Source organism: Alligator mississippiensis, chromosome 5, assembly GCF_030867095.1.
Source record: "Alligator mississippiensis isolate rAllMis1 chromosome 5, rAllMis1, whole genome shotgun sequence".
In the NCBI taxonomy this organism is placed as follows: Eukaryota; Metazoa; Chordata; order Crocodylia; family Alligatoridae; genus Alligator; species Alligator mississippiensis.
In genome coordinates, this window is record NC_081828.1 from 92581860 (window position 1) to 92595446 (window position 13587).

The following is a 13587-nucleotide window of genomic DNA, read 5'->3' on the forward strand; positions in this document are numbered from 1 at the left end:
CCTCCAGACCCCACACTGCTGCTGGCCCCCGTTCCTCCTCCCCTACCCTCCCGCCACTGTTGTGATTATCACTTTGGTTCAGCAGTTGGGTTTTTTTTGTTTTTTTTTACAACCAAAAAAACCCCTCTTATGATTTGTTGTCAATTCTGTCACATGCCTTGGGCTTGAGGGTTGCTTTTCCTTCCACAATTAATTATTTTTGACTGATTTTTCTTTTTGAGATTCATTTACTCTACATATTATAATTGTAGCAGCTAGGAAATCAAACTTTAGGCTTCATGCATACTCATGATATCAGATGCCCAACCTTTAGAATTTCTTGAGTCTAAGAAGTAACTCAAATGTGTTTGATCCACATGAACTTTTCTGATTCAACTGTTAAAGATTTGGAAAGCCTTTTACGCCAACTGAAATACTCTTCAGAGCTAATTGATGTGGTTTGATACTGAATATCTGGCTCCATTGGTACTGAAAGACTACACAGGCAGTAAACTAAGAAGATAATTGGAGTTAGGTTATTCTAAGAAATTGGCTTAAATTGGCAATTAGATACTTCACCATCACTCTGAGGGAATTAGGCATTTGAGACCCAAGAACAGTCAATAATAGTTCAGTGTTCTTTGCTTGTCTCTGAAAATCTTATCCTGAAAGTTTAAAAACTGTGACTTTAAGGCATAATAGAATCATAGAAAACTAGGATTTGGTGGGACCTCAAGAGGTCATCTAGTCTATCCCCCTGCTCAAATCAGGACTCTCCCCAACTAGATTATCCCAGCCACGGCTTTGTCTAGCCAGGTCTTAAAAACCTTCAAGGATGGAGATTCCACAACCTCCTTGGGTAATCTGTTCTAGTGCTTTACTACCCTCCCAGTGAGGGTATCTAACCTAGTGAAGCTATCTAACCTAACCTTTCCTTGCTGCCACTTGAGAGCATTGTTCCTTGTTCTGTCATTTGCTACCATCACAGTACTTCAGATGTGGCTTCACCTGTGCCAAATAGAGGGGAATAATCACTTCCCTCAAATAGGCAACACTCCTACTAATGCAGCTCAGCATGCTGTTAGCCTTCTTCACAACAAGGGCACACTGTTGACTCATATTCAGTTTATTGTCCACTATAACCCCCAGATCCTTTTCTATGGAGCTGCTGCTAAATCAGTTGGTCTCTAGCCTATGCTGATGCCTAGAACTGTTCCATCCTAAGTGCAGGACTTAGCACTTCTACTTATTGAACTTCATGGGATTTCTTTTCATTCAGTCCTCTAACTTGTTGAGGTGTCTCTGACTCCTAGCCCTACCCTCCAGTGTATCTACTACTCCCCCCAGCTTGGTGTCATCTGCAAACTTGCTGAGGGTGTGCTCCATCCCATCCTCCAGATTGTTGATAAAGTTATTGAACAAAACTGGACATTGCCAGCACCACCATCCATTGCTTCCTTTTAGTAGCAGAGACATCAATCCTCCTAACCTTGGGGTACCTAGCCTGGCCTCTTCCACCAATGGAACATGCTCCTGTTCCTTTCTTCCTCTTTCTCCTCCTCCTCTGCTGCTTAGGCTCTGTATCTGTTCTTCAGGGAAACTGCTGCAGGTGGAGATAGAACCATAGAAGTGGAAGGGACCTGTAGGATCATCAAATCCAGTTCCCTGCTGTGGGCAGGAAGTTATTAGGCTCAGACAAGCTAAACAAGGTGCCAGTCCAGCCTCATCTTGAACACCTCCAAGGAGGGTGACTGCACCACCTCTGCTGGGAGTTTGTTCCAGATTCTGGTGACCCTTACAGAGAAAAAGTTTTTTCTTGTGTCTAGTCTGAATTTACCCTCTATTAGTTTATGCCCGTTGGTCCTTGTCCTCCCTTGAGGTGCCTTCCTGAAGAGTTGCTCCCCTAGTTCTTGATGCTCACCTCTGACATACTTGTAGGCAGCTATCAAGTCATCTCTCAGCCTTCTCTTACTCAGACTGAACAGGCCCAGTTCCTGGAGTCTCTCCTCCATGCCCTTAACCACATGGGTGGCACATCATTGTACCAGCCTGAGCTACCCTCTTGAGCTTGTCCACATCTTTCTTGAAGTGTGGTGCCCAGAACTTGACACAGTACTCCAGCTGAGGCCTAACCAGCACTGAATAGAGAGGGAGGAGCACCTCTCTGGATCTATTGCCCAGACATCAGCTGATGAATGCCAGAGTTCTGTTTGCCCTTCTGACAACCTTATTGCACTGTTGGCTCATTTTCATCTTCCAGTCAATCGTGACCCCCAGGTCACATTCAGATGCTGTGCCAGCCACTGGACTACATGTAGTTAATGGTGAAGGTTCTTCCTACCTAGGCAGGAAGGACTTGCACTTCTCCTTTTTAAATCTCATCTGATTTTGTTCTGCCCATGAATCCAGTCTGTCCAGGTCATCCTGAATCGTTGCCCTCTCCTCTGGTGTGCCCATGTTTCCCCACAGCCTAGTGTTGTCCGCAAACTTAAATATTGAGCTTTCCACCTCCTCATCCAAACCATTAACAAATATATTAAAGAGCATGGGTCCAAGGACCAATCCCTGGGGGGCACCACTGGAGATGTGCCTCCAAGATGAGGCCATCCCATCGATTACAACTCTCTGGGACCAGCCTCTAAGCCAGTTTTCCACTCACCTCCCTGTAGACTGGTCCAGCCCAGTACCCTCCAGTTTGATTGAGAGAATCTTGTGGGAAATGGAATCAAAGGCTTTATTGAAATCTAGGTAAATGATGTCAACCTCATGTCCCTCATCCAGATGGCTAGTTACCTGGTCGTAGAAGTGTTAGGCCCCAGCTCAAGTCTGGGTTCGTGCCCGGTATGCAAAGGCCAATAAAGATACCAGGGGTGAAAGTATAAAAAAGATTTATTGCTAGCAATAAAAGGTGCAAGCGGAATAATTTCACAAGACAAGCACAAGCACATTCAATACTGAGCCCCTTATATACCAGAGGTTGAATCTTCATAAGCATCCTTGTTTGCTAATTGGTTATAAAGGAGTGACGCAAGGAGTTCTTTACTGAGCATGTCTCTATACCTGTGTTTTAGCTATGTATCTCATTAACGTACATATATGTTCATTAGCATATATCTTCCCCGCCTCAGGGTGTGATTTTTAGTATTATAATGAGCTCTTTGTTCCAGTACCTCTGATTCTGTTTTTTGTTTTCAAGCTTCCTCTATCTAAGACTGTCTGCTCCTTATCATTGCAGATGGGCATTCGATACATAACATTCACTTTTGCTTAGGCTTTGCATAGTAGTTTCTAGGTCAAACCTTACATTTCCCTCATCTGGAGCATTTATAATTATTATTAATTATGATTGCTCCATTCAATTTGACTTAACAGAAATCTAGTATTCTCAGCTTTCTTCGTTTGCAAAATCATTTGATTTACCTTAGGCCTGAAGATAGATGCGATACAAACCGGTATACAGTGGATACAGAAACAGATCATAATCCCTATAAAGCAAAACAGAATAACCATACAAAACAACTGCTTCAACCATCCAAAATTGGGAAGCCAGGAAGTTAACCAGGAAAAGTCTAAGCCAGATGTTTCTTTCAATGTCTGTGTCAATTGTTGTAAGGCACCAATTTTGTCTTCAATTAGCACAGAATTATCAGTGAGGTTGAAGCAGCACATTCCTTTTAAGGTTTCACACCCCAGATTGTGTCGTAACAAGAGATAATCAATAGCGGCTCTATTCTCTAAAACAGCGTCCCTTAGTTGTTTTTGTTCAGCATTCAAGGCTGAGAGCGCTCGAGATGTAGCATTTAGTCCTTTTGCTAAAACACAGGCTACTGAATTAAGATTTCTGCTATTACTTACAGCAAGACCCGGAACCCCCACCATAGATGCAGCTAATGCTATGTATTCTGCCTTAGATAATAGTCCAGGGGAATCATTCTCGTCACAATCAGCAGTGAGAGTAGTGTATGTTCGTTTAAACCTCCCACCCAGAGGGGTTTGTTCAGTGTGCATTAGGTCAGACTTCCTTGGAAGAGCTGCAGTTACCCGGGCAATGGTGCATGGTCCCCCAGTAGCATTTGCTGGAAGGTATGAATATATCATTCTCCCGCAGGCCAGAAACCATCCTCGAGGAAGGATAGTATGTGTATATACATAGGATATTTGACTGGTCTTATTACAGAAGATTTTTCTACCTTGGTTCAATTCAAAGCAATTATTGGTACAATTCACTATTAAGAAACATTCAGAAGCATTAGCTGTTGCCTGAACCCGTACAGAAAACATGTCTCTGCTTTTTTCTTTTACAATAGTCCCCCACTTATATATATCCTGATATGTATTTTCCTTCTTTACATCTTTCAGCATAGTATAATTCTGTAAAATTTTCAAAGGGGTAGGTACTGCAATTAAGCATGAGGTAAAAACCAGATGAGCATTGATCCCTCCTGCCAAGCAGAAGTCTGTTCCATTTAATATTTCCCGGGCCAGATAAATCCAGACATTTTCCTGAGGGTCAAATTCTTGTGGTAAAAGATTTTCCCCTCCTATAAGTAGGAGTGGACAGATCAGGGTGCCCCACACTAAAACCTTGAACAGTTTCATAATAAGGCTTGTAAAACTTGATCAAAGATTGACAAATTATTCAAAGTTCCTTTCTTTTGAATAGGAATTTTAAGTCCCTTATTGGCTCCACCTTCCACTGTTCTCTGCCTCCGGTCCCAGAGTTTGCAGGAGTTTCTTCTTGTTCTGGTTCAGCCACCGGCTTTAGGCGACTGGAATGTATCCAAGTCTTGATTCCTTCGAGCTTTGCTGCCGTCGGGGTCGTTAAATTTACTCTATACAGGCCCTTCCATCTGGCTCTAAGTGGTTCCTCGTTCCAATCTTTCACAAGAGCGTAACTTCCAGGTAATAATCGATTTTCCGGGGTAGGAGACTGGTTCTGTGTCTGCAGCACGTCCCGTACCTGCTGATGGATGGAAGACAAAACAGAAACCAAAGACCATACATATTCTCTAATCATTCCCTCTCCTAAAACATGTAACTGTTGTTCAGTACCCATGGGCAGACTCAGAGGGTAAGGCTTACCATACATTATCTCAAATGGGCTTAATCCCAATTTAGAATGTGGTGCGACCCTTACTCGCAACAGGTCCAAGGGTAGGGCCTCTGGCCATTTGAGTCGGGCTTCTTGGCAAATCTTTGCAAGGTGTCTTTTTAAGGTCTGATTCATACGTTCCACTTTTCCACTGGACTGGGGTCTCCAAGGGGTGTGTAAATGCCAGCTGATTCCCAGGAACTCAGAAACCTTTTGAGTAATTTGTGCAATGAAATGTGGGCCATTGTCTGACCCTATTCCTTTTGGAAGTCCGAAGCGAGGTATGATTTCTCGTAGGAGTGCCTTGACCACCTCTCGGGCTTGGGCAGTCCGACATGGGAAGCACTCAACCCAATTAGAGAAAGTGTCCACAAAGACAAGGAGATATCTCATCCCCTGTTGCCGGGGTAACTCAGTAAAATCCACCTGCCATTCTTCTCCTGGCCCATTGCCTATTCTCTGATGTCCTGAAGTTTCTTTTCTCCCTCTTGGGTTATTTCTCTGGCAGACCTCACATGTCTCTGATACCTTCTTGGCAGCCTCTCTTAATCCCACTCCAGTTACATAGTGACTGATCCACCTTATCAGGGCCCTGGGTCCATAGTGGGTGCCATGATGAGCTCTCTTCACTACCACATGAACCCAGGCAGCTGGGATGATAATGCGGCCATCCTTTGCTACTAGCCACCCGTGCTCCCCCTTCTTTGCTTGAAACTTTCTTATCAATTGTTTGTCTTTTTCCCCGTACTGTGGTGTCACAGGCTGGTATAAGTCTGGGAGGAGAGGTAACAGATTACTTACTTCGGGCAGCAAGTCTGTCTGAGGTTTTTTAGCTGCTTTCTTTGCTGTAGCGTCAGCAAATCGATTACCTTTTGTGGATGAATCATCATTTTTCTTTTGAGGAGCTTTGCAATGCATTATCGCTACTTTTTTTGGTTCCCAGACTGCCTTAAGGAGGGCTTTTATCTGCTTGCTATGTTTAATGCCTGTTCCTTGTGAATCAAGTAGACCTCGCTCTCTCCATAGCGCTCCGTGAGCATGTAAAACAAGGAAAACATATTTAGAGCCAGTATAAATATTGACAGTTTTGTTGGCCGCCAATTGCAAAGCCCGAGTCATAGCAATGAGTTCAGCCTTTTGAGCTGAAACAGATGGGTTTAAAGGTCCTGCTTCTATCACATTCTGTGCAGTCACGATAGCGTATCCAGATTTTCGAATTCCATTCTCTATACTTGAGCTGCCATCAGTGTAGAACTCCAGGTCAGCTTTATCAAGAGGTCTGTCTCTCAAATTTGGTCTTGAAGAATAAACAGTTTCCAGTGTTTGCAAACAGTCATGCACAAGATCTGGTGTGTCACCCATAGATGGCAGCAGTGTTGCTGGATTTACATTGCGAGAAATGGCTAATTTTATTTCAGGCTTATCTAGGAGGATGGCCTGATATCGAGCCATTCGTCCCGGAGTTAACCAGTTCCCTCCTTTCTGTTCCAAGACTGTAAGTACCGCATGAGGAATATATACAATCATTTCATGGCCTAGGGTTAATTTTTCAGCTTCTTGTATTAGCAGACAGGTAGCAGCAACAGCCCGGAGACAAGCAGGCCATCCACATGACACAAAGTCTAATTTTTTTGAAAAATATGCCACTGGTCGTTGCCAGCTACCCAATTTCTGTGTTAAGACTCCCACGGCTACCCCACCTCGGTCATGCACAAAAAGGGAAAAAGGCTTACTCATGTCCGGTAGTCCTAAGGCGGGTGCTTCAATGAGAGCCTGCTTTAACTGGCAGAATGCTTGCTCACACTCTTCAGTCCATTCGAGTACCTTTTCATCTCCGTGTGTTGCCTCATATAGAGGTTTTGCAATAACCCCAAAATTTGGAATCCAAATCCTGCAAAAACCTACTGTACCTAAAAATCCTCGTAGTTGTTTCTTTGTTATTGGGGGTGCCAGCCGGCATATAGCTTCTTTTCTTTCAGGCAACAGGGCTCTCTGACCAGGCTGTAATTCAAATCCCAAATATGTGACTTTCTGGGATATGGGCTGCATCTTTTTCCTGGAAACGCGATACCCTTGTTGACCCAGAAAATTAAGGAGGCAAATTGTTCCTTCCAGGCAGCTTGCTTCAGTGGTGGCTGTTAAAAGCAAGTAATCTACATATTGCAAAAGAGCACAGGATAGTGGCAATTCTAGCCTGCGTAAATCCTTGCTTAATGCATTGCCAAATAAGGTTGGGCTGTTTTTAAATCCTTGGGGTAAAACAGTCCAGCACAAATGAGTCTTAATGCTAGTATCTGGGTCTTCCCATTCAAATGCAAATATTTCCTGAGATCCCTTCTCTACCGGTATACAGAAGAAAGCATCTTTTAAATCAATAACCGTAAACCAATTATGATCTGGGTTCAAAGCAGATAGCAAGGTGTACGGATTAGGCACGGCCGGGTATATACTCACAACCACTTTATTTACAGCTCTCAAGTCTTGGACGAAACGATATTCATTACTCTTAGGCTTCTTCACAGGCAAGATGGGTGTGTTAAAAGCTGATGCACATTCACGGAGAAGGCCATACTCCAGGAACCGTTCAACTAACGGCTTCAGTCCTTTCCTGGCTTCCATCCTCATTGGATATTGCTTCACACATGGAGGCTGGGCCCCTGGCAAAAGTTGAATCTTCACAGGGTCAGCATTCTTAGCCTTCCCGGGTCGGTGACCTGCCCATACCCATGGAACAACAGCATCGAGCAGGGGTTGAGGAATATCCGGTGTACTTTCCTCTTGGAGAAGGCCGAGAAGGCAAGCCTGTAAATGCCACCCCTTTTCAGGAGGCACTGTTAAAAACATTTGCCCATCCTGGAACGACAACGTAGCTTGCAGTTTACAGAGGAGGTCTCTCCCTAAAAGGGGAACGGGGCAGTTTGGCATGTACAAGAATTGATGGGTAACTTCGGCCTGCCCAAGATTACAGGTCATTGGCTGTAGGAAGGGTCGTGTTACTGCCTTCCCTGTAACCCCTACCACCGGCACAGTCTTTTTACTTAAAGGTTTCAGTTTTTGAGTTAAGACAGAATGGGCAGCACCTGTATCGACGAGAAAATCTACCAATTCATCTCTGTCCCCTAGTTGCATTTTAACCAGAGGCTCGTCAGGGGACACTGGGATCTGGGTTATCTTTCCCTCCCGGGCCTCCGGTCCCCTTCAATCTGAATCCCTTCCAAAAGCGAACAATCCACTGCTCTCCTCTTTTTTCTTTTCACCTTCCCCAACTTTTCGATAAGGGCATTCCCGCTTCCAATGTCCTTTTCGTTTGCAAAAGGCACATTGATCTTTCTCTAATGGACCCCGTCTCTGCGGCTGTCTCCAGGATCCCTCATCTCTAGGTTTTCTCGTGATTGCAGCTGCCACTAGGGCTGCCTGCATTTTCATCTTTCTCTCCTCTTTCTTGTCCTGTATCTTTTCCTGAACACTTTCTCGGTTAGTAAATACTTGGTAAGCAATGTCTACTAGTTGGGAAATAGGCATACCTGTTGCTCCGTCTGCCTTCTGCAACTTCTTTCTAATGTCTGTGCACTCTGACCCATAAAGATCATATTTACCATGCGAGCGTTCGATGCATCCTCCGGATCCTCACGAGTGTATTGTCTGAAAGTATTGTAAATTCTTTCCAAAAAAGCACTCGGGGTCTCATTAGCCTCCTGTCGAATCTCATACGCCTTACTGAGATTTTGAGGTTTTTTCACAGCATCTCTCAATCCTATTTTCGATAGGCACGGATGGAGGTCATATCTTGGTCTGGTTTCCAATCTGGCTCCTGGATGGGGACACGTTCGTCTCTATTTCCTTGCAGGTTCCCTGCAGTAATTTCCTTTTCCACGTACTCACGAGCTTTGTTCACTACCATTCTCCTTTCCTCTGGCGTCAACAGGATATCTAAAAGAGACTGAACATCTGCCCAAGTTGGGTTATGGGTTTTGAAAATTGTTTTAAACTGGTTCTGTACCTTTTCAGGATTCTCTCTCAAGCTGGGGTTATTGTTCTTCCAATTATACAAATCTGAGGTATTAAAAGGAATGTGCACAAAGGTTCGACGGTCGGTTGGCTCACCGTCATCTTCAAGAGGCCCAGGTACCACTTGTTCTCTTAGGGGAAATACCCCATTTCCCTTCCCACGGCCAGAATCAGATTCCCTGTGATGTTTTCCCTTAACCCCGGAGTCTGCTTCTAACTGTACTCTCCATCCTCCTCCCGGGCTTATATCAGGAGAAGTCGGGGAGTTTGGAGATGCCAAACACCTGACGGCCATGGTTGGCGCTGTTCCAGATCCCTATGTCGGGGGGTATTTACAGCTTCTGCCTCAGGGGGGGAAGAAGCAGGAAGAGCAGATGCCAATGAGGAATCAGATGAATCAGGAGGAGGAGGAGGAGGAGGAGGAAGAGGATAAGGTAAAGGCAACACAGGAGGAAGAGCCTCTGGCTCCGGACAGTCCAGGACAGGATTTGCAGCTGGTCGAGCCACAGCCATCTCACAGATCCCAACCCCCTCCCCCAATCCACATTCCTCCAAAACTTTTTTATCTCTACAAAGAGACATAAACGCTTGCGCATACATCAATTCCTCCCATTTACCATTCTGCCGGCAGAACAAAATCAATTGTAAGATGGTATTATAATTAACACTTCCCTCCCGAGGCCAATATTCTTTATCATCTAGCTGATAGCGTGGCCACGCAGTTTCACAGAAGAATTTAGCTTTCTTCTTAGTCATAGCATCCTCACCAAACTCTGCCCAATGTCTCAATACACAAGAGAGGGGGGTACATTTCCTAACCTTACTGTTAATAGTACCCATCTCAGGACTGCCTTCCCGGTTCTGACCGTCCGACTTACCTGGGATCCAGGGATCTGTTTTTAGTCCTTGTCCTCACAGGGGAAAAAATCACTGGTCTTGGACTCGGGCCAGACAGAATACTTACAGAGATAATCCCAGGCAGACGTACTGACGGTAGGCCTTATGCCCTTTCTACCCTCTCACCCAGGTGCCTGTTACTGATACTTTCACTCTATGGCGTTGCACCGTTAGGCTACTGCCGCCTCAGCGATCCAGCTCCTCCTGAAACAAAAGTCTCACCGGGAAAAGAAATCCCGGGGCGCGCTCGACTTTTGATAAGAAAAAGCAGATAAACTGGTCGTCAGTTAGTCCGGGCAAAGCTATCTACGGCAGTCCCATCTGGGGTGCCAAAAACTGTTAGGCCCCAGCTCAAGTCTGGGTTCGTGCCCGGTATGCAAAGGCCAATAAAGATACCAGGGGTGAAAGTATAAACAAGATTTATTGCTAGCAATAAAAGGTGCAAGCGGAATAATTTCACAAGACAAGCACAGGCACATTCAGTACTGAGCCCCTTATATACCAGAGGTTGAATCTTCATAAGCATCCTTGTTTGCTAATTGGTTATAAAGGAGTGACGCAAGGAGTTCTTTACTGAGCATGTCTCTATACCTGTGTTTTAGCTATGTATTTCATTAACGTACATATATGTTCCATTAGCATATATCTTCCTCGCCTCGGGGTGTGATTTTTAGTATTATAATGAGCTCTTTGTTCCAGTACCTCTGATTCTGTTTTTTGTTTTCAAGCTTCCTCTATCTAAGACTGTCTGCTCCTTATCATTGCAGATGGGCATTCGACACATAACATTCACTTTTGCTTAGGCTTTGCATAGTAGTTTCTAGGTCAAACCTTACAGAAGGACACTAGGTTAGTCAGGCATGATCTACACTTGATAAAACCATGCTGGTTGCTTCATAACACCCCTTCAGTTACCAGCTTGGGATTGATGGCCTCCTTAACACATTTTTCAAAGATTTTACCCAGGACCAAAGTCAGGTTGACCAGGCTGTAGTTTGCCAAGTCATCCCTCATCCCTTGCTTAAAGATGGGCACCGCATCGGCCCTCTTCCTGTCGTCTGAGACAACTCCTGAGCTGCACGATTCTTCAAACAGCTTGGTGAGTGGTGCTGCTATAAGCTCAGCCAGTTCTTTCAGGACTCTCAGGTGCAGGTCATCTGGCCCAGCAGACTTAAAAGCAGTCAGGTGTTGTAGGAGATCCCTCACTTGTTCAGGACTAATTTCATGTAATCTGCTGTCTTCCCCACATTCCTTGGGACTCTGGTCAGGCAAACAGCTCCCATTCAGGAATATCAATGATTTCAGGAATATCAATGTGAAGTATTAATTTAGGAGTTCTGCCTTTTTCCGGGCATCACTTGTGGGCTGCTCCTCAGCATTCAGTAGGGGTCCCACAGTGGATTCTGATGTTTTCTTGCTCCCTATGTATCTGTAGACTCTTTGTTGTCTTTTATGCTGGTTGCCAGCTTGATTTTCATGCCTGCCTTCGCTTTCCGTGTGTCGTATCTGCAGACCCTGACAGCTGATTCCTTTCTGGTAGTTGATCTGTTCTTCCATTGCTTATATGCTTCTTCTTTCTTTTCCAATAGCACTCTAATATCCCTGTTGGCTCCTTTCCTGCTTTTTGTCTGCATAGGGATGGCCTGTTTTTAAGCTGTGAGAATTGCCTCCTTAAGGAAGCACTACCATTCCTGGACTCCCAAATCTTCCATTTGCTGGTTGTAGAGGACCTCTCCAACTGGCCTCTTGAGCCTGCCAAAATCTGCCTTCCTGAAATCTAGGACTTCTGCTCTTCTGACTGATTTCCCAGTCTTATGGTGGATGGTGAACCTTATCAGGTCGTGATTGCTGTTGCCCAGAGTACCACCAATTCTCAGAGATCTCCAGGACTTCAGAGGAAGGACTGCCAGAGGCAGGACATCTCATCTCACCTGTGATGTCCTCCCCCTTGGTCAGCACCAAATCCAGCATGGTCTTACCCCTAGTAGGCCCTTCAACAACCTGTGTCAGAAACATATTGCCTGTTGCTGCCAAGAAGTTAGCTGACCTGCTGGAGGTGGCCGAGTGGTCTTCCCAACACATGTCAGGTTGCTTGAAGTCACCCATGACAATCATGTCTTTAGTGTGAGCTGCCTCAATTAGCTTTCCAGAGAATGCCTGATTGCACTCTTCCCCTTGGGAGGGAGGCCTGTAGTAGACTCCCACCATCAGGTCTTCCTCTCCTGATCCCCCTTGTATCCTGACCCAGGGGGTCTCAAGGGGCCCTTTCCTGCTCTCAAACGTGACCTGCAGGGAGAAGTACCACTCTTTCACATAGAGGGCCACACCTCCTCCCTTCTTCCCGACCTGATCCTTCCTCTAAAGCCTGTAGCCCTCAATATTCACTGCCTAATCGTGTGTGTCATCCCACCAGGTCTCTGTCAACCCAATCAGACCAAATTCCTTGTCAACCAGAAGAAGTGCCAGTTCATCCTGTTTGTTTCCCATGCTTCTGGCATTCTCATAAATACACCTGAGTTACCCCTTGGTTGCCTCAGATTTTCTGTCACACCGCCTGTGTCTCAGGATGTTAGTACTTATCTGGACGTCCATTGCTTGAATGTCCTCCTGTGTGTCATTGTGGCTAGAGGATTCATGCACAGCAGTAGAACCTTCTCTCCAAGAGATGAAGAGTTCTGCTTGCTGCCAGAGGTCCCAAGCTTCCAGATTCCTCCTTTAATGGGAGCCCATGTACTCTTCCTTCTCTAGCACTGCCTCTGGCAGTCCTTCCTCTGCAGTCCTGGAGATCTCATCAGGCATCAAATCGACAAAGTCCTCATGGCAGAGGAAGCTTTGGAGCCTTGCCATCTCCTTCTATAATTATCTTGCTGGTTCCCTGAGGGACACCACCAGGAGGCACTGCTCACATCGCAGGCACTTCCCCACCTGGCTGTTACTGGAAATAAGCTACAGTCTCCAGTGCCAAACCAGGACCTGGGTGGAAGCCTTCAGGGTGAGCAGTCCTGCCTGGACAGACACCTCACAGGTGCAAGCAGAGGAAGAGCTGGCTATGGCAGTGACAGTGGATTTGGCATTGCAGTGTCCTCCAGCCATTTCTCTAGGTCTCTTAATCCAATGTCTGTCTCTCCCACCCCTTTCTGCAAGCAGACCTTCCCAAGAAAACTCCCCTTTAAGCTGGCCTGTTCAGTACTCTTTGGTCCCAATGGTTCTGTATGGTTTTGAGCTATTCCTCTATGTGGTGTTTTATCCCTAAGTTTTTTAAGCTCTAAATCATTCAATTACTAGAATGTAATTTATACATATTTTTTAGAATTTTTTTCTTCTGTGTGTTTACATATGAAATAATTATTTCATTTGATCCCCTGGGTTACCCTGTTTCTGAGCCACTTGAGGAGCCATTCACTATTAATTTTATCTCTAAGTGTTTTATAGCAATGCATCTGAAACACTGGGGATAGCAGGTAATCATTTACTTAAAAGATTTGATAAAATCCTTCAAGAGGGATTATTAAGAAAAAATAATCTTTGAGAAAGGGCATGTCCTGTTGAGAATAGCTTATTGTTGGGAAGTAGAACAAAAATAAATGGCTTTTTCTCACAGTAAAGAAGAA

The 13587-nt window shown here is 45.1% G+C and overlaps 2 protein-coding genes across 2 annotated transcripts in view; one reads left to right on the forward strand and one right to left on the reverse strand.

The window, feature by feature from the left end:
• Positions 1-13587, forward strand: part of ZPBP (zona pellucida binding protein) — a 59050-nt gene that overhangs the window by 16716 nt on the left and 28747 nt on the right. The window lies entirely within an intron of this gene.
• LOC132250842 (uncharacterized) lies at positions 4826-8634 on the reverse strand. Its single transcript, XM_059728588.1, has 2 exons — positions 5062-8634; positions 4826-4942 (listed from the first exon to the last, which is right to left on the reverse strand). The coding sequence occupies exons 1-2, from the start codon at positions 8198-8200 to the stop codon at positions 4836-4838; spliced, it is 3246 nt and encodes a 1081-aa protein (XP_059584571.1). The 5' UTR covers positions 8201-8634; the 3' UTR covers positions 4826-4835.

Excerpts from the sequence above, each read along its gene's own strand:
- LOC132250842 (XM_059728588.1), bottom strand. The coding sequence starts at position 8,200 with ATGCAACTAGGGGACAGAGATGAATTGGTAGATTTTCTCGTCGATACA. Across the intron at positions 4,943-5,061 it reads CCCATTTGAGATAATGTATG|CAGGTACGGGACGTGCTGCA; the intron begins GTAAGCCTTACC and ends TCCATCCATCAG.